The sequence below is a fragment of the Mus musculus genome, chromosome 10 (assembly GCF_000001635.26).
Source record: "Mus musculus strain C57BL/6J chromosome 10, GRCm38.p6 C57BL/6J".
Lineage (NCBI taxonomy): Eukaryota > Metazoa > Chordata > Mammalia > Rodentia > Muridae > Mus > Mus musculus.
The window spans coordinates 90,927,502-90,955,004 of NC_000076.6; the positions used below are offsets into that span (position 1 = coordinate 90,927,502).

Here is a 27,503-nt window from a genome sequence, read left to right on the forward strand (position 1 = left end):
TTCTTTGTTTGCTCAGGTAAAACTGTCTTTTTTCCCTCTTCCAAACAATCTTAAGATGTCTTTAATTAATAGAGTTGGTTTTTAATGGATTTTTTTTAAAGCACACTTAGCTTTACAGAAAGACATTCAAAGAAGAGACAAAAGCTTCTTGTATGCTCGCTCCCAAACTGTCTTAGTTAGGGTTACTGTTGCTGTGATGTAAGACCGTGACCAAGAACAAGTTGAGGAGGAGCGGGTTTATTTGGCTCACACGTCCACATTGCAGTCCATCATTGAGGGAAGCCAGGGCAGGAACTCAATCAAGCAGGGCAGAAATAGATGCAAGAGGCAAAAGCTGGTACAGATGCCATAGAGGGGTTGCTTACTGGCATAGAGGGGTTGTTTACTGGTTTGCTTCACCTGGCTTGCTCAGCCTGCTTTCTTATAGAACCCAGCCCAGGAATGGCACCATCCAAATGGGCTGGGCACTCCCCATCTAATTAAGAGAATACCTTATTAATACATTTTCTCAATTGAGGTTCCCTCTTTTCAGATAACACTACCCTGTGTTAAGTTGACATAAAACTAGCCAGCACAACTGAACCCTTGTCAACTTGACACACTAACACATTGTTAAGTCATAACCTTTCCTTTCTTGTTCTTCCCACTGCCAAGATCACACATTAATATTATCATTATAATATATATAATATATCATATGTAATATGATATGTATTATCACAATGTTATTATTCCAAATTTTAAAAGTCCCACTGTCTTTAAAATTCAAATATTTCAAGATTCACTGTCCTTAAAATCTTAAAATTCAGTCTCAACTGAGAACTCCTATACAATAAAATTTACATAAACCCTTTCTTGCTTGAAGGGAGAAGAACCAGGGCACAGTCACAATCTGAGCAAAGCAAAATCAAGCTCCAAAAATGTAACTAGCAATTATCTAGAGCTCATTCGCAATCTTCTGGGCTCCTCCAAAAGGCTTGCGTCACTTTTCTGGCTCTACCTTCTACAGCAGCACACTCGGATTGTCTTCTAGACTGGGGATCTCTCCACTCCTCTGCTACTGCTATTCTTGGTAGTCAACCCATGATCTTGACATCTCAAAAATGGTGTGGTCTTCTATAACTGTGCTACACTTTCACCAGTAGCTTCTCCTGGTGAAGAAGACCACATGGTGCCTCTCAACTGCTCTCCATGACCCCCTTTCCCACCTTCAAAACTTAGCACCACCTGGGTAACTCATATACTACCAAGTCCAGCTGCCAGCATGAGGTACATCCCTTGACCATCTCTAGAACACAGCTTGTTTCTTGACTCCCAGAAAACAATTCCCAGATCACCTCAATGATGCTGGCCTCTTCTTAGTTAATCACAGCCAATTCTTCAGTTGACCAGATTCTTCACACAAAAGCCTCAGTCTTTGCTTCCTTCTGAAATTTCACAAGCCAGGATTCCATTGTCTACAATGCTCTCAACATTCTTATCTTCCTTCCAAGCTTCTACAAAACAAACAGCTCACTGAACTCTCAACACTCAATGGCTTTTCTAGCCCAAAGTTCCAAGGTCCTTCCACAATCCTCTCCCAAAACATGGTCAGGTCTGTCATAGCAATACCCCACTATGCTGATACCAACTTATCTTAATTAGAGTTATGATTACTATGATGAAACATCTGACAAAAAGCAAGCTGGGAAGGAGAGGGTTTATTTGGTTCATAGTTCCACATTGTAGTCAATCACTGAAGGAAGCCAGGGCAGGAACTCAAAAGGGCAGAGACCTGGAGGCAGGAACTGATACAGAGGCCATGGAAGGATGCTGCTTAACGGCTTACTTGTCATAGCTTGCTCAGCCTACTTTCTTATAGAACCCAGACTACCAGCCTAGGGACGGTACCACCCACAATGGGCTGGGCCCTTGCCCACCAATCACTAATTAAGAGAATGCCTTATGGATGGATCTTATGGACACATTTTCCCAGTTGAGGTTCCCTCCTTTCAGATTACTCTAGCTTATGTCAAGTTGACATAACCTGGCCAGCCCACTAAGCAACATCTTTGCATGCTCCTCCATTATCAACAGCTAAGTGGTACCTTTGTTACAACTGATGGACTCACATTGACACTGTGAAAACTCTTGCTGCTGTACATCCCGTATATCTGGACAAACCGACCATGGCCTGCGTCTACCATTACCATGCATGATAGTTTCTCTACCCTGCAGTTCTCTGGTTTTCAGAGCTGTTTTAGATTTTCAGAAAGAAAAATGGTCCATAAATTACAGTGCTCACATACACTCCCCCTACCGCTGCTGAATTTACAGCTTCTCTTCTTGTGAAACTCCTGTGTTGGCACGATATATTTGTCACAATTAGGGCCAGTGTTCATGTTCAGTATTAAGTAAAGTTTGTGGTATATATTAAAAGTCATCCTTCCTGTTAGCAGAGTTCTAGGGCTCTATAAATATGCAACAATGTGTCTACCATTTCTTCCTGGTTGCTCCCATGATTTGGAAAGTGTACAGATGCTGTAAAAATATAAACATTCCTAAACAAGTACAACATCTCTTCCCCTGGATGAAAACTCTGGATAATGTCCCTCTTTGTTCTCAATGTGTGTAGTGAAGAATCAGTAGGAACTGGCTTTGAACCCTGATAATATATTATTGAGCAAAATTGCCATGTCTGCTTTGTCCTTTTAGATTTTCTTTAATAAAAGCCCATCTGACAGGCTTTGGTACTAAGCCATAGTTTTGCTTCTTCATAGTAGCCAGGCTGTACATTTCCTGTATTCTGACAGCTTTGCAGACATTCCCACTTAAGATTAGAAATACAAAAACATGTACTACCGACATGGGGGAGAGTCAGAAAAGAGATCTCTTTCATCTTAACATAGTCATTTCGTGCTGCCTTCTGTGTGAGTGGTTTAGCTAAATCCATGTTCTGAAACACGGGCTTTATTTCCTAATCAGTCCCTGGAGGGAAATTGTTAGGTCTAGGGTGCTAAATATGATGCCCTTCAGGCAGGGTTCCCCATAAAAGAGAGCTTTCTTTCCGGCTTCCTCACATGACACTGGAGAGATGGCAGCGGGGGAGGGCCCGTGCTACCCCTCACCCTCGACAGCAGGGATGGTGTGACGTGCCCTTCTCTGTGGCACCTGCCTTATTGTGATTGTTAGATATGCACAGTTCCTGCCTCCATCACATCTCAAACACACTGGCTTCTTCCTCCAAATGGTTGAGTAAAATTCATGGGGAGATTTTCTTTAGAATCTTTTTTTCTTTTTTCCTCTAACGCAGCTCTGAGGCTGGTACCCCTTTCATTGTACCGGGTCTCTATGCCCATAGTATATAAGAGTATTCTAAGGTTTAGGAATCCTGGACTTTCATTTCCACTTTGTGAAGTCCATTTCTAAAATGGAGAAAACAAATGAAAGAGATGACATATGTAGCTCTACAATTGTATATTTGGTTCCGTTGTCCCTAAATCAGTTGGAAGTTGCTTTTTCAAACATAGGACTGAGTTTTATAGAGCTCTAATTATATTACTTTGGCCATTGTGTGATTTGGGGTTTGTTGTGTGTAACTCCCATTTTGAAGATTTCAATGTTCGCTGCGCTAAGACGTAGTTCTGGCCAATGTGAAGATCTATTTAATTTTGCCTCTCTGGTCTTATCCGTACCCCCACCCCTGTATTTTGCCTGGAGTTTAATCATCACTAAGATACAGATCCCCATCATTTCCCTAATTCGATTAAATATGCCATTAGAAAATGTAGGGCATTATATTCAATGTAATACCCTCTGCAAACGTACTATCTAGAATCTCATTGTTGGCAATCAGCATTATTCACAGGTGTTTGTTTGTGATCTTGGAAATTGCTCTTTAAAGGGAGATTAAAGGAGGCTAGGCTAGGGTATAGGCTCAGTTGGTAAAGCACTTGTTTTGTAAGCATGAGAACTTTAGTTCAGGCAGATTTCCCCAGTAGCCACAGAAAATGCCAGCCAAAGCAGCACAAGCTCCATGGAGGCAGAGACTGATCCCCCAGAGCTCAGCTTGCCAGCCTACCAGTCTAGCAGAATCAATGGGTTATAGTTAGAGACCCTGTCTCCAAAAAAAAAAAGGTAGAGAGCAATTGAGGAAGACACATAACGTTAACTCCTAGCCTCAACATGCACACATGCTGTACACACACACACACACACACACACACACACACACACACACACCAGAGAGAGAAAGGGAGAGATAGAGAGACACAGACACACAAAAATACATAGAGAGAAACAAAGACACAGACAGACACACAGACAAAACACAGAGAGAGCGACAGCGAGACAGAGGCAGAGGCAGACACACAGAGAGACACAGGCACACAAAAAAGCACACACAGAGACAGAAAGACACAGAGAGACATACAGACAGACAAAAACATACAAACACAGAGAGGAGTTAGAGAAGTAGAAGAGAGACAGAGAGGCAGAGGAGAACAAGAAGGTATCAGTGCCTGATTTTTAATGAGGCTAAGAGAGAATAAGAAAGTCAGAAATAGGCAGGCTCTCAGAGAGTGTTAAAATTTTGGAGTCTTTGTACTTTCAACATGGGCCTCATTAGGTCTGTTCTCCTTAATTTGTATAATTTTTAAACTTTCAAGCTGGAAGGACCTCTAACGTGTGACTTTTCAAATATGTAGATTTCTGGATAATAGTCTGTGCTTTGGTCTGCGCTCTACCACTGTCTTTGTTCTTTGCTGTGCTTTCAAAGAAGCAACACCAGGAGGAAGCTGAAAGGGCTTTTTTTTTTTTAAGTTAGAATGTGTCCTTCCTTAAAAGGAACTAAAACTGAAGCTATGATTCAAAAGTTCAAAGCCACCCTGAGCTATGGAGCAAGTTCGTTGCTCTTTGCATAGATCCTTCTGAGAGAGAATGTCATCTGCAGTGTTTGCAGGGAGAGCTGCAGTTAGGAAGCAAGCAGGGACAAGCATAGCAAAGGCTAAGATCTGCTGTCAGCATTTCAGCTGAGGTTTGCTTTATGCACCATCACCTTCGGGAGGGTGGGGGGTGGCGGGGGGAATCGTGGAATCAGGTCCCCACCTTCTTCTGAGGCCCCCTGGGCTTTTTATTGGGAAGACTGAGCCTACCACATAACTGACAACCACCAATGAGCCACTTTCCAGTCACTGAAAGATGGCAGAGGTTTATTTATTTATTTATTTATTTAGCCTTAATCGCCACTCGTCTTAAAGTCTCTTTCTAAATATGTTTATTTTCATGAACATCATTGGCCACATAGGGCCAGCACCAGCACTTGGGAGGAGCAAACATTCAAAGCTACCCTGAGCTATGTAGCAAGTTCAAGGCTCTGTCTCAAATAAATTTAAGTTCTCTTTGACCCAAATGTATTGTTATGTTTAATGTTCATTGTTTAACCATTTCACTACTGTCAGAATATCAGCATAGCAGCCTGGTGTGCTGGGGGAAGGGCACATTCTAAGATCTTCCGAATATACTGGCACTGGCTGAAATCCACCAGTGTTTACTACACGTTAAACACGGACTTATCTGGTGTAATCCTCATAACTGTACAAAGAGGATGTTGCAATAGCCATTTTAGAATTGAAGTAGCTGAGTAGAGAGGGTAGCTAGCCACAAAGCTAGGGAGACACGGCCGTAGGAGTCCAAGTGTATCCTCCTATGCCATTTTTAGGAGGTGTTTTGGGATTGGTTTGGTTGTTGTTGAAACATGATCTTACTGTGAAGTTCAAGCTAGGCTCCAACTCTCAGATCTCCTACGTCAGCCTCCTGTTAGCAGAGACTACAGGCATGTGCCACTGCAGCCGGCTGTCTTCCTGGGCTCTTGTGCTCTGTACTGGGAAGCCTTGCATAAAAAGGATCACTTCAGTGGATCAGAAAATTCAGATGGACACATACACACACACACACACACACACACACATACCATACATACACACTCACACGAATATACTCATGTATACACATTCAAACACACATACACACGCATACACACACACACATATATACACACTGCTGAAGTTGTTTTTACAAGTAATAGATTTAAAGACTCAATACAGGGCTATGGTGACAGCCAGTTTAACCCATCACTGCGAGGTCTTATCTAAAAAAAGAAAAAATAATAATTAAATGTCAAGCAATAGAGTAAGATAACTGCTGTGTGTACATGTATATACATATATACCACATGCACAAAAAATAAAAACTCAAAAAACCCAAAGAAAGGTAGACGGCATCTGAGGAAGGATAGCCAAGTTGCCCTCTGACCATGAATACCCCCCCCCACACACACACACACACACACACACACACACACACACACACGCATGTATGAAGACTCAATAAATTGGCTTAAGCTTAAAAAATCGTAAATGTTTAAGCCTTATTTTTTTAATTGCACAGAATTGCAAAATAATTCTTCATTACCTGCTTCCAAAACAGAGAGCAGAAGGAAGAGATGAAAAGAACTAATTTTACCACCTAGAGGTGGTAAGCATCTTCCTGCTGACACCTTGTTCACGCGTGCTCCCTCAGAGTCGTTCCTTAGGCCCTCCTGGGCATTGCTCCTTCTCTAAAACCTGGGAATGTTCTGTACCTGTTGTGTTACGGTCTATTTTAAACCACGGTTATATTTGGGAAACTTTTTTTTTTAAGTATTTCAGTAACTCTTCATCCTCAGTACTATTTCTGGTGGTTGATTATAATATTCCAATCCAGAGTTAAAACAATCTTGCAGCCAGTTCCCTGGGCTATTGTGTCCAGTTCCAATTTAAAAAAAAAAAACAAAACAAAACAAAAAAAAACCTTATAAGCAGGTTCTTTGGCAAGCCCTGATTATGTCCCTAGAATAAGCCACTAAATGGCAAAGGGCATACCCATTTCAAAATTTTTCAGAACTAGTGCCAAACTGCCTTCTAAAAACTCACAAGCCGTGAGGGACCGTGACCACTGGTGGCTTTCAGCCTCCGGTGCTTGCTGTCTTTGACGTGCCCCTCCCTGTCACTGGGGACCTCAGGAGAAGCCAAGCATCTTCAGTATGCCGTCTAGTCTTTACCTACATCTATCTATTCTGCCTGTAACTCTGGTATCTCTTTAGGACTCTTTATTTCATGTGAAGAATGTTTTCAGCTCTTACAGCCCTCTGGAAACCATGAAAGGATTAAATAATCCTTGCTAATTGCTCTCAAGACCAAGAGCTGTAGCAAAATGCTAATGGCAGACTTTTTTTTTTTTTTTTTTTTTTTTTTTTTTTGGAAATCACTTGTCAAACTCGAGTTGATAAACTAGCTCCTCGGAATGAACGCAGGGTGCCGCGCAGCTGGGTTTACGTGCACAGCGTCAGAGAACAGCGCTGACAGTGACTCTCAATCAAACTGATCAACTGCAGTCGCACTTACAAAGTGTGGGCCCCAAACCTGCAGCGTCAGCAGCATCTGGAAATTTGTTAGAATTGCAAATGTGTGTGCGGGCCCCAGCCCACTTTGCCGAGCCTCTGGGAGTGGGTCCCCGTAATCAGTCATTTGCTGGATTCATGATACCATCACAGACTTGAGATACACTCCGTAGGTGGAAAGCCACTGCCTTGGTCCCCAGGGCATTCCACTGAGGATCCTGTGTAAGTCAGCTGTTCTGGATAGATGCCTTATGTCACTGTGCCTGGAAATTGGCCAGGCCTAGGACAGAGTTAAGGGCATCACTTTGGGCCATGCTAAATTTGGGCAGGACTTTATTTCTGAGTTCTTCAGCAGTTCACACTCCAAGCGAGGAGATGTGTTTGGAATGGCCACTGCTCACTCTATTCAAGTCACATAGTCTTGGTTAGTGCTCTCTGTTCCCTCGGCCTTTGGGGCAGAGTTCTTGAGGCCACAAAAGTGGCCACATTTCTCAGCCAAACGAGGCACTCATTAGTGACACTTGAAGGCCTAAACTATTTTTTAAAGAAATAGGGGGGGGGGGGTCCCAGCTGCCACCAGGAATCATTCTAACCTCCTAAGAGTTCCTTCCTACCTTTCCTGGTACCAATGACGGGAACCAGGGTGAAGTTGCAGAAATGCAAACCTAGCCCTCCTCCTTGAGGCTATAAAATCACCTATCACCAAAGAACTACCCCAGGAGCCTCTTGATAACCTCACATCACATCTCCTCTGGCTTGGGGTACCACGGCTCTCGTAAAGGTTCTCTACACCCCCAGCCCTCTGCTGTGATCAGCCTTTGGCTTCAGCAGCCAGGAGAGTACCCTATGAAATGACTATATCATCTACTTCTGACCTTAAAAAAACTCCTTAGGGTTAAACACGAGGCTGTCTACCAATGGTTATAGAGGAAGGAGTCAAGACAGCTGTGGGTGGTCCTCTAGACTCTTCCAGGGAAGCAGAAAGACCCCATGAAATTCCAAGCATTGACACAGGTGGAGAAACAAATGTGTCAGCATTGGAGGCCCAAAAAGTCTTGCCTCAGAAAACAATCTTGGCACTAAGTTTTACAGGGCGAGGGTTATTTTTGAATAAGTATTCCAAGGTCTGCCTTCCATACCTTACTCTCCCCATAGCCTAGCTAGTTTTGCTGCATAAAGCCTGATTCTACCTCCTATAGTTTTCAACCATTTTGAAAGTCACTGAAGGCCTCAAAATAGTACTGTTAAAGCTTATTTACATATACCTGGGAAACTGAATATCATCATTAGGCTTTGCAACTAACTACAGAGAATATTAGATGGCAAAATAGTTATGATCCAGGACTGAAAGTCTAATTAGAAAGTATTCTCAGGGTAGCCATGGAAATCTCTTCCCCAGCCTGTGCTTCAGATATGCTGTGAGTAACCAGGGTACTGTAAGAAAGAAGGCTGAGGGCTGGGGAGATGGCTCAGTGGGCAAAGGGCTTGCTGCCCAAGCATGAGGGCCTGAGTCTGGGTCTCCAGCATCCACATAAAGACCAGGCACATACCAGGCACATACCCCAGCACATACCAGGCACATACCCCAGCACATACCAGGCACATACCCCAGCACATACCAGGCACATACCCCAGCACATACCAGGCACATACCCCAGCACATACCCCAGCACATACCAGGCACATACCCCAGCACTGGAGAGGCAGATGCAGACAGAGTGTGCAAGCTCACTGTCAGTTAATCAAACCAAAACAGTGAGCTCTAGGTTCTGTGAGAGACCTGTCTCCAAATAATAGAGAAAAACAGCAGAGTAAGACACCTGGTGCTAATATTTGGCCTCCACCCATGTACAAATGGATGAGTACACCTGCATATCATACACACACAAACACATATACACATACCATATATGCACACATATACATAAATACATGCACACATACAAACATACACACAAAATATACACACACATACATATACCACATACATACATACATTCATGCATACATACATATCCACATATACACACATACCATACACACACATATACACAAACACACATACCACATATGCATATACATACGCATACATACACACAAACACACACACATATATATATACACACATATATACAGACACATACACACAAACACATATACCCACAAAAACATACACATAAACAAATACCACATGCATGCATGCATACATACAAACATATGCATATACACACATACCATACACACACACATACACATGAAAGGAAGGAAGGGAAAAAAGGAAAAGAAGGAGGGGAGGAAGGCTTACTGAGTCTGTCTTACTCTTCTTTTCCCTCCTTCTGCACTGCTGATGCACAAATGATTAAACACAAGCCTTACTCTCGCCTAGCCTGATGTCAAACAGCGGAATGCCTCCACCCCACCCCATAAGCCTCTCTGCACTCATTCACACCCAGGAAAAGCATGCTCTGAGCTCAGTGGGTCCATGCACTCAGAAGGAATGTGCCTGAACTAAAAAAATGAGATATGACTTCTAACCGCAAGGCTCAGAAGGCTGAGGGAGGATCAGGAGCTCAGGGCTAGCCTGAGCTACACCGATGAGACAGAGACAGAGATGGAAGTGGGACAGCTGGTAGGCTGTCTCCATGGGTACGTGTTTTGTATCCACCAGTGGAAATATTTGCAGTAAGTACTGCACCTATGTTGATCCCTGGGGATCCCTGGGGTTCACTAACTAGCCAGGTAGGCTAGACTGATCATCTTGTTCTAGGCCAGTGAGAGATCCTGTCTGAATGGACCTCTCAAAATGACAGCCATGAAGTTGTTTTCTGGTCTCTATGCGTGTACAGGTGCACACAGGAACACATATGCATATAGGAACACACACCCACACAAACAGGAAAGGGAAAAGATCATTATTTCTTTTTCTTGATAAATCTTAAACTCCCCTTTAAAAAAAATCTGACAGTGCTCAATTACTTCTTAGGAGAAGTGTTCCAGATATGAAATTATGACTCAGCTCTGCTTGGTGGAACAGGGCCATCTAAACTAAGAACTAACTACAGATTTCAGAAACGCAGCATCTCTACTTATCCAAATACCGTTTCTCTTGTGATAATAAAAGACTAATAATCTAGCCAGGCAGTGGTGGCGCAGACCTTTAATCCCAGCACTTGAGAGACAGAAGCAGGTAGATTTCTGAGTTTGAGGCCAGCCTGGTCTACAAAGAAAGAGTTCCAGGGTAGCCAGGGTTACACAGAGAAACCTGGTCAAAAAATTTTTCATCTTTTGCCTGGCAGGGTGTTGCATGCTTTTAGTCCCAGCACCTGGGGGGCGGGGGAGAGGCAGGTAATCTCTGAGTTCCAGGTGAGTCAGGGCTGCATAGTGAGACCTGTCTCAAAAAAGGAATGTATCTTCCAATCAGATGTGGTAGCCTTATATCTGTATACTTAGCACTCAGAAGGCCAAGGCAGGAGGATAACTAGGTTAAAGCCAGCCTGGACTGTACAGTGAAACCCTGTCCTAAAAAGGGAGGGTGTTGTGATTCATATTCCCCTGAGGGCATGGTCCTTTTTAACCCTTACCACACCCTAAGACACCCCATCTGCTTCTACCCCCATATAGTCACACTTCCAACATTTGAGTTTTGTCTCTCGTTTCTTCCTGGTTACCAAGCTGACTGTGTAAAGGCATCTCTGTGTCCTTGCAAAAACATGCTCCCTCTTGCATTGCTGTCTCTGGTAATGGCTGCTTCATCTGTGACACCCTCACGCTCCTGCATTTGCTGTGACGTCACAGAGGGCCTCTCGACTCTTCACCCTTGGTTGTGGGGCTCCTTCCCCGTATCCACCCTGCAATCCATATAGTCTGCCCTTCGGATTTTACAGCAGCTTCTTAGGTCCCTCACTTACCCTCCGTCTTCAGTACACCTTTCTCACATCACTCCCTACTTAACAGCATCTGATGGGTCTGATCTTAACCGGGAAGTCCCACCTTCCAAATCTACTACATTACCCTCCTTTCCGAACAGTTACCTAAACCACCATAAAGTTCTCATTTACAGGTGTACCTGACTTTGCTCTTAGAACAACCCCACTTTATTTTTATCTTCTTTTTGCCACTCAGATAACTATCCCTCCAGAGCCAGCACAGTGCAGGTAATCAGGCTTGACGAATGAATAACTTTAGTAATAGCTGCCTTACCCTTTCATTGAAGGTAAACCTTTCCGTGTTTGCTATTCTAAAAGTATTCTGTCCCCATCGCCATTGCTGCATGTGTCAGCCTTGTAGCCATAACTTATGCCCAACTCGGAATATGTGCTATGTGAGCGGAAATGCACTCCTATGCTGCCCTGCCCTTCCTCCCTCCCAGGAGGCATCTTGCCCCACCCTGATTCCCATTTGGATCCTTCTCAGCAGGACGATCACTTAGGTGGCCAATTCAAGCAGTGACATTCACTCCCAGTTTCACACGACTAAAATGGACTCTGAGCTTTTCCATTGAGTAGCAGAGTGGACTGCCCAAAATAACCCCCAGACTGTTGAACAAATAACAAATAGGTCTTTCTTAATACTAAATAAAATACTGGTATTTTCATCTTAATGTAGCCATATATTGTTTTAGGTTACAAATAGGTCTGGCCAGGAAAAAAAAAAATACTCATGGCAAGAGATGAGAGAGATGACTAGCTGAAATCCATTATGATGCTTGGCTAAGAGTTCTTCACACTCACTTCAGTCAACAGAATGATTGCCTGTTCTGCCCTAGCCTTCTCTATTCATGAATTCAGCCACTGCTTTGCTTTAACACCAGCAAACAGCATGAGCCTTCATTCTCTAGCCTTGCCTTTGATTTGTCCTGCACATTTTCCAGAAGTGGTTAGGAAAAACATTCAGAATATGAAAGCATATTATGTTATCTTCCATTTTTCTAGAATGACTTGTTTTCTGGCAGTTGCAAAAGAAAATTGGCAAGTCTAGGTAATTTTAAAACTAGTTAAAAATCACTTCAGGAGAGTCTCTTTCTCTATTGCCTGGGAACAATGCATTTCAAATAATATTCTTAGTAAAGTCCTTCATCTCTGGAACAGATACGGCAGCTCTCACAAAAGATGCTGTGTCAGGACAATGAGGACGATGTAAAAGACCTCTTCCAGGGGTCAAGCAAGAGATGCAATAGTCACTACCACCAAATCCAGTGAGTTTCAATCACCCCCACTAAAAGCCTTGCTTAATTCTGATCACATTTCAGATTTTTTTTAATGGAATAGTGAGTGACATACATTAACTTTAAAAGTTCCCGTCTTTCCCCGAGTGCCCTGAAGTAGACAGCTGGCTGTCTAAGGCTCAGAGTGGACCTTCCTTGCACGTCAGTCCTAAGGCTCTGCAGCTCTGTGAACCGGAAGTTGAGATAACAGAGAAAGAGAAACAGAGGCAGGGCCATCGAAAGCTTGCCGCAGTTTCTGAAGTAACAGTCTCACGGAATCTGCCTCCGTCTGTGAAACCTGCTCTCTTTCTGCTCCCTTTACTTTTTAAATTAACTCCCGCTGTCGGTGAACTATTGGAATGGTTACTTTTCTTGCTCACACCCGCTCTTGTGTTTTCTCTCCCATTCTGTTCCCACCTGGCTTGTGTGGAAAATCCATCAGGCTAACTGTCAGGTAAGTCCGTCTCTGTTGAGGGTATGCATGGAGGAATATGGAGTAAGCAAGACTGTTGGTGACTGGTGACATAGGCAAGAAAGTCACAGAGTAGATTACACAGAATCCTTGTGCAGCTGCGTAAATGGCAGAAGCTGCCGACCCCACATGTGAAGCCAGAGGGAACATCCGTCCCAAGAGAGGGCTCAGTCTGCAGGAATATAGCCGAGGATGAAGTCACTTGCCTGGCCTGTCTATGGTCTAGCTTTTTTTTTTCCTGTGACTCTGAACAAGGTCGGCTCCTGGAAGTCTTAGCTGTATGGAGCAGAATGAAGTCTTGTGTGGTCCTGTGTGATGCGGCTATGAATATTATATCCACTCCTGGAATTTGGCCAGGATCAAGGAAAAAATTGCAGGGGTGTATTTTAAATCCCTGTTCTGAGTCCACATCTGAACATTCCCTGTGCCTTGAAGAATGAAAGTGTGGAGGAGGAAGGATCAGCGGCACCATATATTTTGTTGCTGTTGAAATGCACCGATGGCATCATTGGTGTCAAATGATGTGGCTTAAGTCTTCTCAAGGAAATGGACAGAGTTCACTGACCTCCTGCTGATGTCAAGGGAAAACGGTGCCCTTGTACCATAAGAAGTAGTAGGGTCAACAGATACTTTATAAGCCCAAGGCATAGCTAATGGCAAGAGAGACAGCCATTTAAATCTGATAGTGTGGGGTGTGTGTGTGTGTGTGTGTGTGTGTGTGTGTGTTTTAGCATCAGTTCATTTTTATCTTTCGAGAGGAAAAAAAACCCAATGTGCTTCAGTTGCCACGCAACAGCACACTGTTCTAACAGCATTCTAAATTTAATTTCAGAAGTCTACAGAGCAAATGAAGAAAGTCCCCACTATCATCCTTTCCGTCTCATATAAAGGAGTAAAATTTATCGATGCGGCAAATAAGGTAGGTGCCCAACCTCTCCTTGGTCCAAGTTGCAGACATAGTCCTGAAGTAGGGAACATAGAATCCTGGCGTGGCCCATTTTGTCACTCTCCCCCCTCCCCCACCTTCCTGCTTCCTGCTCATGACTATGGCTGCAAATATCCACAGAGAAAGGCATGGTTCATTTGGGATCTTAATCTAGGATTGTCATACATGTTTTATGCTTACATTTCACATTGTCCTCTCTAGTAGACAGGGACCACTTAACACTCGTGTCCCTTTGGAGCTAGAGGACACTGAGACAACAGCAACAAATCGCTCATTAAAGGCACAGAGTCATTCCTTCACTAGAAGAATGAGAATAGATGAGAATAGATGAAGGGTGAGGAGGTTGGTCTTTGTGTTGTTCTTTAAAATAAATAAGTATTATATGTAAGTTCTTGCCTTTGGAAACTACACTTGATCTTAGCCAAAAAAAAGCTAGGAAGTGGTTGTCCCCTCTTTTGGTATAGGTCGTGAATACCTGGTATGAGTAAGGAGCACACCCTGACATTTCGTATTCTATAACCGCCTTTCATCCCCAGCGACTGGAATGAAAAGAGTTGCTACTGTTTGTTTTCCTAACAAACTCAATCAGGAAAGCAGCTGAGGACATGCTGTGTCCTTGCGCTCACAGTGGGAACGCTTGGCAGCTCTGAGGTCAAATGTGGCCAAGTGGGCTGTGTTTGCCTTCAGATCATCTTAGCAATTCCCTTCTGAGCCAAGACCACAGAATCCTAGTGGTAACCTAGAAGGCTTAAGGTGTGGCCACTGTCACAGTCATAAAAGCTGACTGGCTTCTCACAAACCCCTAAAGGTCTGTTGGAGGGTTTTACTCTCCTGCCCTTTCAGTCGATAAAGGGAGAGATGAGGTGATGGCCATTTGTAAGTAGTGCTTGTTTTCTGCATCAGTCACGCTGGTCTTGCCCCCAGACGCACTCCATTTGGAAGAAGTGGAATGTAGAGTCATGAAACCAGTCAACTTCAGCAGTGGCGAACAGGGAGCCAGAGCAACTAGATTGCAACATCAGGGACACGTCCCAGGGACGATGACCCTTTTATGTCTGTAACCGTAAGCATCTGGACCAGCCCTTTAGAAAGTTTCCTGATTACTTTTCTATAAAAATGTTGCCTTGGCAATTGGATAAGCCCAAGTGCCCCGCAGATATGCTATAAAAAAACTTCCCAGTTTGGGGGAAGATTCTAGAACTGAGGTAGAAAGCCTGTAACACAGCATTATCATGATGACTGACAGTAATCAAAGTGATATTAAGTGCATTATCTCTAATGATGGCTCAGCTGTGCAGTATGTCGTTGGCTGTTATTATGTCAGATTACAGTTGCAGAGACTCAAATCAGAACAACCCTTGATTGGCTTTTCTATTTCTTGGAGAATTTAGTTTCTGGTACTTAAAATTGCCTTAGCCTTAAATCAGAGTTGTTTGAAGAGTCCTTCGGTTGGAATGTTCATTGGTGGTATCATTGCTATTTAGTCTATCCAGTGTGAAAGAAAGATATCTTAGTTAGGGTTTCCATTGCTGTGAACAGATACCATGACTAAAGCAACTCTTATAAGGACAACATTTAATTGGGGCTGGCTTACAGGTTCAGAGGTTCAATCCATTATTATCAAGGCAAGAGCATGGCAGCATCCAGGCAGACATGTGGCTAGAAGAGCCAGAAGTTCTACATCTTGATTCAAAGGCAGACAGGAGAAGATTGGATCCCATGTGGTTAGGAGGAGGGTCTCAAAGCCCATCCCCACAGTGACAAATTTCCTCCAACAAGGCCACACCTCCTAGGAGTGCTACTCCCTGGGCCAAGCATATTCAAACTACCACAGAAGGCTTTGGCACTTGGACCTTCTCCCAACACCACACACATACACACAACCCTAAAATCTAAAGCAACTCCCTCCCCCTATTGAATTTGAAGAATGTGAAGAGCAATGTTGGATTTGGCACTCTCTGACCATTTCTGAACATGAGCCCTTTGCTTTTGGAAGTTACTATAGCCTAAAGGGTCATGTCTGTCATTCAGTAGTGTTATAACCCACCTGAGTATGCATTTATTACATCCTCTTTGACCAGACCTCCACCATCAGAACATTGAGGGATGCTTAGCTGGGTCTGCTTACCATTTGCTGACAGACACATAAAGGTCTATAAACTCGATACCTCTTGACTGCACCTCTTGAGAAACTTCTGTCTCAGTCACCAATGACTGTGTAGACTCCTTGCCAACCTCCTTGAAAGCATCAGCACAGAAAAATAAGTGTGCAAAAGATAATTTTGTGTAAATAAAGACGCTGAATAAAGACATCTTGAATATCTTTCAAGTCCTTGCATTGTAGCCTGTAACCAACTTTCGGGTTCAGGAGGAAAAGCACAGTATGTCTGGTGGCAGTGGTAACAAGGTGTCTACAACTACCACAACACATACCTGGCTCTCTAAAGAGCTGGAGGACATTGACTTCGCCTGGCTGTGTGACACTGCTCCTCTTCAGCATGACAATGTTGGAGGAGACTGGGTGTCTTAAGGGGATAGTCTTACAGTTGCTGTGTGAGAAACTGAAGTAGAGATTGGTCAAAGAGACAGAAAAAAAAAAAAAAAAACCAAAACCAAGTCTAAGGCTCCACTGAGATCTGAAGAGCATGAGTGAGGCTGAGGGCCAGCCTCAGAAGGCTTGAAGAATGTGCCAGAAGGGAGAAAAGGTGAACTCACTTGCTGCTTTCTATATCCCTTGGATTGTCCCCCACTGGGACATATGGCCTTGGTGGGCCACGTTGTTTTGAAGGACTTGTTGATAGAAGTATATGTAAGGAATTCATCATTTCAGGTGCTAGTGGCCATGGAGCCTGGGCTAAGACATTAGTGTGCTTCCAGTGTACTTGATTCTCTACCGTGTGTTCCTCTGCCTTCCACTGGTATGATGGGCAGGGTTGTCTAATCCACACAGACACCCCAATGTCCATGTCCTTTGACCAATGTCTGCCCAAAGACATAGCCTGTTTACCATGGATTTTTCTGCTGCCTAACCTAATACTTCTTCTACTACTCCACAGCTACCTTCACCCAATTAGTTTAAGGAACAATGGGTAATTAATTATATGCTAATTACCCTTCCTTTCCTATTAGCCCCTATTAGGGAATGCAAAAGACGAGCCCTCCAATGAAGCGTGTCTTTTCTAGTCAATAAAGTAGCTCTGAGTTCATGGGGAAGGGCCAGATGACCAGTTATAGACACATAGATGCATTGCCTAGCAACTTAGGAAACTAATCACTAAGCCTGGCTTAAGAAGGAAGAAGCAAAGGAGATCTTGCATTTGAAATGAAGGTTGGAATAGATTTAGTCCTAAAATGTTTTAGAGAAATTACATCTGCTTCCATAGATCAGCAGCCCAGAGTCACCCTCTGCAGGGACCTGGCCACAAGGACTCCAGCTATTTGTTTATTGACCTTTCTTGAAATTAGCAGGGTCTTCCAAGAGGTGACCCCAGTTCAGACATCCAGGAATGACATAGGTCTGGATCACCTTACGCTCCCCAGCTTTTTCTCCTCAGCCTTCCCTACCATTGCACTAAAAAGAATATCGGAGTAGAGTCTTTTTCACTTTAGTTTGTGATTTTTTTTTCTTTGAATGCCAGTTTCAAACATGGCAGTAAGTGCTCCTTCTTTTTCAAAGTACACACTTCTCAGAAGCAGCTGGGAGTCCTGTGAGACCAGAGTTGGTGTACAGTGTGGTCTTCAGCATGGAACACCTGTTCATGGACATTTCCTGTCCTCTCAGAGCACTGCCTGCATCCTGGTCCTTCTCTAGGGGAAACATTTCTGTCCCTTGATGCAAAAGAGTCTAGCCTAAGGAAATGGTTGGGAGAAGCTCTCTGTTCTAGGGTAAAGATGACGGGTGTGGGGAGGGGCACATTCCTAGGCTGCATCCCTTTGGAATCTCATGCCTTTCTTTGAATTGTCATATTAAGTGGCTGGACCCCTTTGGAATCTCATGCCTTTCTTTGAATTATCATCTTAAGTAGCTGGAGCAAACAGCTTAATTCCACACCCACCAGGCCAGAGGCATCTGTACCTCTTTTTCTACATGATGAGAGGTGGCAGTCAGGCAGAAGTTGAAAGGCATAAAGTTGTCAAACCCTACCTAAATGAGAGTAGATGAGACCCTTCCCAGCTCTTCTCATGAGCCTTTGGCAAGCTCTGCCTTCCTTAGAACAAACATTCTTAGACATGAAAGCTAACAGACAAGAGTCTGATCTTACATGGAACTGCAGACAGTACTTCATGATAACATCGTTCATAATAACTTTTAATTTATTGAGTAGACAGAAATTGATACATGACTAAAGAGAGAAGAATTGAGTTGATCATGCAGCCTCCATACAGTCATAGAGCAGCTGCAGAGTCCTTGGATCCGTGTCACAGAGAACTGGCCTCTCCATCCTCAAAAGTGGGTGATAGTGAGGGAGGCAGTCAGACACCCCAATCCTCACCATGCTTTACCAAGGATATTATCACAAAGGTCTGTGAGTATATTCCTGCCTACCTATAGACTGTCTTAATAGCATTACTTTCCTCCTAGCTGAGACATTTTCAGCAGTGAGGTAAGATGATGTTTGTATGATACAAGCATCACAGATACCTCAAAGAAGCAGGAAAGCCAACCCTGAGCCTGGGACGGACTTCAGTGATACAGCATTAGCCAAGAATGTGAGGCATACTCTGGGCTCTCCGTGCTAGACCTGGCCTCTTGGGGACAAGAAGTAACAGACCTCCAGAAAAATCCTAGGAGGGTTCAGAGGACAGAGGAGGATGGAGCACTGGAGAGCCAACCTCTCTGCTTTGTGGTTTTGCACAGAACCACAACACTGTGGAAATGAATTGTCAAGAGCTAGGAGATTGAGTGCAGCAAACCCCATAGGGCGCTTGTAGCATTCCCCTTCTGCTGGCAAAGGTCTTCAAGACTGCAAATGGCAGCTTCAAGCTAGAGTCAGTACTTACCTGCTGGTTGTAGCTCCTGGGTAGGTGTTTTATCTACTTGTCACTGTGTTCTGACAAAATGCAAGAGAGAAGCAAGATGGAGAGAGGGTTTATCTCGGCTCAGGTTCAGTTTGCCATCAGCCATTGCAGGAAGGTCACAGGGACGATCCCATGAGGCTCTGGTCACATTGTATACAGTAAGGAAGCAGAGAGCAACATGTGTTATGCCCAACTCCATCTCTCCCTTTCATTTAGTCTAGGAGTGGGCCCATGGATTGGTGCTGCCCACAGTGGGCAAGACTTCCCACTTCAATGCACAGTAATCAAGATAATCCCCCACAAGCATGCCCAGAAATGCCTATCCCGAGTGAAGCTGGATTCCATCACTAACTAAAATGACAGGTGGGGGCCACTCAGCCCAGATTTCTAGAGTCCAACAACCACAATCCAATGATGGCCAAGACTCCCTGCACCTGGTAACACAGCACCTACAAAGGCTACACAGACCATAAAATTCCTTCTAAAGACTCACGGGTTCCTAATGTAGTGTTCCATTTAAAGAAATGCTACCTGAGTGTAGGAAGAGGACCGTGACTTAGTATATTGAAGCTATCTGGCAGTAGAATGTTACTTGTTTATGGTTTCCAATTTCAATTTGAGTTATTTTTGACAGAGCAGCTGCACATGGTGTCAGCATTCAAGGCCACGGTGAAGAATGTCTTCATGTAATTGTCTTTTATGTACTAATCCTGTAATTGCTTTCCAACCACAGAGCTTGGTAGAGTGAGGGACATGAAGTACTCACCAAGGGTGCTGGCAGGGAAGGACATTTTGTAAGTGTTTTTAAGCATTGATGAGTAGACGCGGAACACTGTATTGCCAACGGGTTCTTTAAGATACTCAATTAAAAAGTAATTAGGGTAACTGAAGCATTGGGAGGTTTATATCTATGACAACTGCAAAAGGCATGTGAGAAATTATAAGATTTTTTTAAAAAAGATTGTATTATAATAGGGCTTTTTAAATACATCTGTGTATCAAAGGAGATTTCCAGCATGTTCTGCAGTAAAGATGATGCTCTCTGGCTAAGCTGCAGGACAATGGCACAAAACTGTTCCTCCCACCGATTATTTTCAGAGGCTAGGAAGGAGAAGGCACAAGAAATGCAGCTCCATTAAAACAGAGAGGAGGGGAGACAAAAAGCTCACTGTAATCAGTAAGCTCAAAAGACTGTCAGCTCTCCAAAGAAACTCAGACCTCAGCCTCCGGCTTCACACCTTCCCTGCATGAGGCACACACATGCACCCACGCGCGCGCGCGCGCACACACACACACACACACCCCAATATTCTGTCGTGGGTCTAGTGAGGATAGAAATCTCCTATCCATAGGTCCTTGCACCCAGCAAGGCGATGGATGAAGGTGAAGGTGAATGTCCCACTGTAGTGTCTCCCTGGCCTTCAGTCACCTGAGAACCTTGAGGAGAGAGGATAGCACCGGGGTTTCCCCTCCTGCTTTGTTCCGAACCCGCCCTTACTGTGGGAGCACTTCTCTTAACACAGCCAAAGGCCCTGTGACAAACACAACCTCGAAGGATCTGGACAGATGCTTTTGGTCTCAGCTCTCCTCACACATGACAAGTGATCACTGCCAGACAGGATTAGCAACAGGCAAGACTGTGCATCTACAGCTGGACATGGGAATCGGAAATGGGAAAATGCTTGGTAATTACCGCCACCCAGACTGCTTCCATGCACAGCACCTGGCAAGAGCCGCTGATCCAGGATATGACTATTTTAGGTTGTTGTTGTTGTTGTTATTATTATTAATTAATATTAAATGAAAGTATTCCTTCCAGACCTGGTGTGCATTTACCCATGGGCAGCTCATTGAGTCACTTTGGACTAGAACCTTCTAGAGAAAAGAAAAGCAACTAGTTCCCACATTACCTGTCCTGATTCTAAAATGTGCTGATTCTCAATGGAAAACAGTGATCATTGTGTCATTTCTTCTAGAATATAATCGCCGAACATGAAATTCGTAATATCTCCTGTGCTGCCCAGGACCCAGAAGACCTCTCAACATTTGCCTATATCACAAAAGATTTGAAGTCCAACCACCACTACTGTCACGTGTTTACTGCCTTTGATGTGGTGAGTTCCCATCCTTTTTGGATGGATGATGGGTGGATAGATGGATGGATGGATAGATAGATAGATAGATAGATAGATAGATAGATAGATAGATAGATCACTTTGCTCAGTCTGCCATGATGAAACACTGCAGTCTACATAGTTTAACCAACTAATCCGAGGTACTAGAGATTAGATCTCCAAATGGAATTTTCAAGGTCATCACAATCCAACCCATCAAGCCATAAAGAAATCCTTTTGGCAGACTTAGTTTTCTTGAGTTTCCCATATGGTCAGTCTCCCCTTCAAGTCGGAACTCTACCTATACTTTCCTGATTTCTCAGCTATTGATATTCAACTCTCTGCTTGCCCTTTTCCAGTATGAGAAATCCCTTCCCTCTTCTGGTGCCAAAAATACAGTAAGATCTTCCAGCCTCCTGCTCCCCTTCATTATCTCTGCATATTTCTCCTGTGGCCATGTCTAAGTATTAGATGTGATAAATACATTTACTTCTATAATCAGTTTTCTTTATTGACTAGTAGTTAGATACTGTACAAATAGCAATTGGGAGCCCCAAAGTTTGACCCGCATGTTCACGTCAGAGTAAGTCTTAAAACAACTTCCTTGAGGCGTGACATAGCTGAATTTGTCAGTAAGCCTGAAAACTGGGTTATAACAGCCTCCAAAAACGAAAACAAAATTAAATTAAAACAAAAATTTAACACCACATGCTCCCTTAAGATAGGACTACCCTCAAGCCGGTGCAAGTTGCCCGACCATAGCTCTGAGGTAGAATCCTGGCTGTTCCACAGTTTAAGCAAATACAACCGATGTGACTGTGAGCCCCAAATAATTTACAATCAGAAGAATTTGAAATGCCACTTTATTTAATTTTTCTTCCCTGCTCACTGGAATTTTTTTTAAATAAACAGATTTGGAGAATTAAACAAAAATCAGTGTAACACATTTTGGGAAATCCAGGATGATTCAGTGTGGTGGGTACAAGAAGGCATTTCTTCCAGCTCTAACAAATTCCACAGACCAAGTCCAGCCATGTCGCAAATTTGCACCATGCAAGTGTCAGCCAGGCTTACGCTTAATAACCTTTAGATGTTGCTGTGTGTCACTCAGTCCTGTAGGTCCTGATGATTGAAAATTGGAAAGGATACACGTGGGCTTTTAAAATATCTACTCTGATTCAGGAGAGGCGAGGAGAATAATACAAAACGGGTGTGTGGTCAGGACTGCAAAGCAAAACTCCCCGAGGCTGCCTTAAGCATCTCTAAATTCAATTGTTTGCACAGACTTAAAGCGCTGATTAAAGTCATTTCGTCTGGGATTTGCAGGACATGCAATGTTGCATTGTTGATGTCGAGAACGTATGTGTCACCAGCCATTCTTGGGAAACTTGGTTGCTTCTTTTAAAAAGTCAGATTTCATTCTTTCTGCAAGGAGTTTGGTTTTCACGTTACACCTTTCTCTAAGAACAGGCATATTCTGGTTCACAGCCCAGGCCTGCTACCTCCCTATTCTCCAATCTTAGACTTTTTGGAGACCCAGTTTCCTGATGAATAAAATGGAGAACAGGGACTTATGCCCCATGATTTTTCATCAGGATTGCAAGAGTATGTGTAGAACCCCTCACAAATAAGGGAGTTTGGCGTTGGCTGGTTCCTCGCCGACCTCCTCCCTGCTGACTGACATCAGCCAACAGCTTTTTTCTGCTAAATGATGAGATCGGTTTTCCAGCGAGTATTCATCATACAGTATTTCCCCTCTGCCTCTGGAAAAATAGACACAAATTAAAAACTGAAGTAGCAAACACTGGACAGAGCATCCCAGCCCCCCAAACCTCAGGGCCTCTCAGCTGCTTTCATCACCTCGTGTTTCTGTCCGAGGCTTCTCCACCCTTTCCCCCAAGAGATGCATCACTTTCAAAAAAGGGTTGCATTATTAAGATTCTATATGATTTCCTTTCACAAGACTACCAAAAACCAAACTAGAACCAGCACCTGTGGACATCTGGCCCCCTGATGCCCCACACAATGAGGCCCCCTGATGCCCCACACAATGAGGCGCCCTGATGCCCCACAATGAGGCGCTGAAACAGGACAGGTGGGGGTCGGGGGATAATCACTGTTTAGTTTTATGATCAATGTGTCTTGATAAATTTGGAGGACATGTGGCCCAACTGCTACAGAGTTTTTTCTCTTTCATCCGGATGTTTGACTTAATGTAGACACCCAGAACTGGGCGTTCTTGAATCTGCTCCAAAGGGTTTTCGTTTTATACAAATCTGCCTTTTTAATCCCCTCTAAGGGAACACAGTTTGTCTGACTTCGAAAATAGTACGGAAGGCCATCAGCCTTCACCTGGACCCCTGAGCAATTCTGAGACACAACAGCTTTGCTGAAGAAAAGGTTTCTTTGTATCTTTATGTAGGGCAATTCCATATTTCAGTCGGGATCTTGAGGCTTTACAATTCACTTGAGGCAGTCCCCTGGGTTACTCCAGATGACTAAAGAAAGTAACAAATCCTATGTAAAACTGCAAGTGCATATATAACCTTCTAGGTGGTCCCAACGGGTGGTTTGTTTCCCAGTTTAAGGTTACAGCTCTTTGACCTTGCAGGCCTTTGAAGGGCAGCACACTTTTACCTAGAGTTATAACATACCATCTGGTTTTCTCTGCCTTCAAGACCTCAGTGATGTGTAGGAACTGGAACGTTTCCCATAGAAATGCCGTGGCCTGAGAGGGGAACACACAGCCTTCCTATGAAAACCAGACTGAATTGAACACAGTTTGTGTCCTAGGGGACACTGTGGCACACCGGATGCACGCAGGTTGGAGGAAGGAGTGGGGTGTGCTGTCTCCCAGGCTCACCTGGTCCTGGAGGCTACTTCTGGAGAGTACTTCACCTCTGTGGCACGTGTGGTTTGGAGAGTGTTATGTTGGGTAATCGCCCAGCCTCTTTCTGTTATCCATATCAACACTAAGTTTATCCTTAATATTTTCACTTTCCAATGACATGGATGTGAAAATAAAAAGAATAGAGGAAAACCAATGAGGGTTATAGATCAGTTGCTTTAAAATAAACAGCTTAGGGAATGAAGGGTTCACCTCTGCTCACAGTGTGTTGTGGCAGAGAAAATGTGGCATCAAAAAATGCTGGACTCATTGCATCTGCCATAAAAAAAGTCACAAAGCAGTGGGTGCTGTTCTTAGCTGACATCCTCCCCGCCCCCCTTTTCTCTCTTTTATATTGTCTGAGATCCCAGTCTATTGAATGGTATGATCCACGTTCAGGGTGAGTGTTCCCTCCTCAGTTAAAGCTATCCAGAAGCACCCTCATAGACTCAACCGAGATGTGTCTCCTTCCATGGTTCTAAATTCAGTTGCGTTGGCAGCAAAGATTAATCACCATAGACTGCCATTTTAAGTTAGTTTGTTCCTGTGGGTCAGCAGCACCAAGCCCACCCTGTGTTTTAGAGTCTGTGTCCACAGTCTTGTGGAATCTGATTTCTGTTCGTCTCAATGACTGACTAGACCTGGAACACGTCTCAATCTCTAGATGGGGTTTCCCAGGCTATAGCTGAGTAGTGACATCATGGAAGGAGGAGTTATGAAAGGGCTATGCTAGGAAAGAGAAGAAGTCTGAGACTTACAAATATGCTTAGCTTTATTCCTTATCTCATAACCTCCATGAGTGATAGGGTATTCTGAGATTGTGGCCATGACCTCCCCCCACCCCACCCCCAACCCCCAAACCGTGGTCATCTTCCTGAGAATGCTCCAGGGCATAGGCAATACATACAACCACGGGAATGTGGAGACTTGCCCTCTCTGGTTCACTCAGTAGTGAGTTGGTATGGGTAAATTAGATTGGAAATACGTTGATACATTCATGCCCTAGGGGTGTATCAGATGTGCTTTAAGAATCTGGGAAGAACTTCATTCAGTAGTTTTAAATGTTAAAATACTTCCTTTTTTCCAGACCAGGCATTGAACTCAGATCCCTGTATATGCAAAGTAGACACTCTACCACTGAGCTATATATTCAACCCGAGAGAGAGAGAGAGAGAGAGAGAGAGAGAGAGAGAGAGAGAGAGAGAGAGAGACAGAGAACACGAACATTAAAAAGCTTTACCTTCTCTGCTAGACCAACAGGTTCTCAGTCTGGGTTTTGACCCCCCTGGGGGGGGTCTAACAACCCTTTCTTTTTTTGTTTTGTTTTGTTTTGTTTTTGTTTGTTTGGTTTTTTCTAACAACCCTTTCACAGGGATCAAATATCATATCTCCTGCATATTAGATATTTACATTACAACTTATAGCAGTAATAAAATTATAGTTATGAAGTAGCAACAAAGATAATTTTATGGTTGGGAGTCACCACAACATGAGGAACTGTATTAAAGGGTCAAAGCCTTAGGAAGGTTGAGAACCACTGACCTAGACAGACCCTTGCTAATTCTTAGTTCCCTATAAAGAACATGTCTGCATGCTCTGGTATATTCATTTATGCTTAATTCTTCACTTTCTTGTAATTCTGCAGTTCTATGCTCTTCTATGTTCAAAATGTGGTAGGGCTGAGATTGGCTTGTGAACATGTAGGAAATGTCGCAACCCTGGTGCTGGAAATCAGCCCACGTGGGAGACAGAGCTCCCTCTTCCCTGAGATTTTTGTGGCCAGATGTGAACCCTGAAAGGATCTAAACCAAAAGGAACATAAATAACAGTATTCAGAAAACACGGTCAGCTGACTGTGTAGCGGCGTGCACTACTACTCCGCCATCAGTAGATGCCAAGGGGAGCTAGCATACTGCAGTCATCCAGACTGTGACCAGGAATCGGGTGCACCAGGGATGCGTAGAAAAGGCCAGGGCTGTGTTGTAAGGCCAAACACTGGGGACTTCCTCCGCTCTCACCGCAGATGACGCGGACCTGTGTCAACACGTGACTTGGAGCGTGATGAATTCACTTCCTGATTTTCCCAGCCATTTAATGAAACTACATTTCCTAAGCCCTTTCCTAGAGTGTGAGATGGTCTCCGTGGAGTCAGGATTCCTGGGGAAGGGGCTGCGGGAAGCTTCCACAGCCACTACAAAGTGAGAAATCTACAGAGAAACCCTGATCCTTTGTGAGTTGTCCACTGACAACAGAACTAATATTATTTATGGATGGAGGCACTCTTCTTGTTCTGTTTCTCATTTCTTCTAACTGAAAGCGACTTGAGTCTACTTGACTCTGGTGCTGTGAAAATAAATGGCAATAGATGAAGACATGAACACGCAGACAGCTGCTAAGATGACACTGTAATGTTTCTTCTGGCTCCTCTTACACAGACAGGGTGGAGTCACCGCCTTCATTTAGGAGACCCTGTTCTATGCGGCCAGTTGACACTGGGCCAAAAGCTGAGACACATAGCAAATGTCCTCGATTGAATTTTTTTTTTAAGTAGCATTACAAGCCCTGCAGTCCTGTCACACCGGTGCTTCCCATAAAACAAAACAAAACAAAACAAAACCACAGCACTGTGGTTCCTTTATACATCCCTGAAAATCAACCAAGCCATGAGCCAATGGTGGGTGGATACCCAGAGATTAATATGATTTTCTCCCGTCCTTTTTGTAATGGGTGGTATATTAAATTAATCTCACATTCGGACAGTTAGAAAATAGGCATTTTGGATTTTTTTTTTTTTTTTTTTTTTTTGCAGATTGCTTCACGGCATTTATATCCGTGCAGTCATCCATCCATACCTGAGAAAGGCTCGTTCTAAAGCCTGTGTGGGTTCACAAAGCCACTGACACTCATAAAACAAAATAGTACTTACATATGCTATTTACATATACAGTATCACGCGCCCTTTATATCAGCACACAGTGTCAGTGCTATGTAAATGCTTCCCATCGTGTAGACACAGGAGAAGAGTCCACACAATTCCAAGACATCAGGATGCAGTTTTTCCGGCCCATCCAGAATCACTAATAGCTCATTTTATTTAGGCATCCTTCCAAAATAACTAACAATCACATTTAGGGGTGTGGGCTTTGCAGTCAGCATAGTTTTGAGTCCAAGGTTGGTCCCTAGCTTCATAATTTGAGCAAGAATACCACTGATCCCTGTTTTCCTTGTTTATAACAGAGAGAGTAGCAGTGCCCGTGTCCTGAGACTAATGTCAGGATTCAGTGAGGCACCACATACCTACTTTACAACGCATGTTTTCATTAAGTCATAGCTGCTAAGGAGAACAGGGGGACGGCTGTGATACGACGTTCTTGCCATCGGCCCCCGGTTAGGATTGATGTCTCAGGTCTTGGTTTTCAGCATACTTTAGTGTCCCTTAGTTCCA

General features: G+C 43.7%; 1 protein-coding gene across 49 annotated transcripts in view; it reads left to right on the forward strand.

The window, feature by feature from the left end:
• The window catches only part of Anks1b (ankyrin repeat and sterile alpha motif domain containing 1B), a 1,100,386-nt gene that overhangs the window by 1,054,587 nt on the left and 18,296 nt on the right, over positions 1-27,503 (forward strand). For all 49 annotated transcript variants that reach the window (XM_030245360.1, XM_006514305.4, XM_006514301.3 and 46 more), the window contains 3 exons: positions 13,063-13,074; positions 13,925-14,011; positions 21,034-21,171. In XM_030245360.1, the coding sequence (XP_030101220.1) occupies positions 13,063-13,074; positions 13,925-14,011; positions 21,034-21,171 (237 nt within the window). The remainder of the gene's footprint in view (positions 1-13,062; positions 13,075-13,924; positions 14,012-21,033; positions 21,172-27,503) is intronic.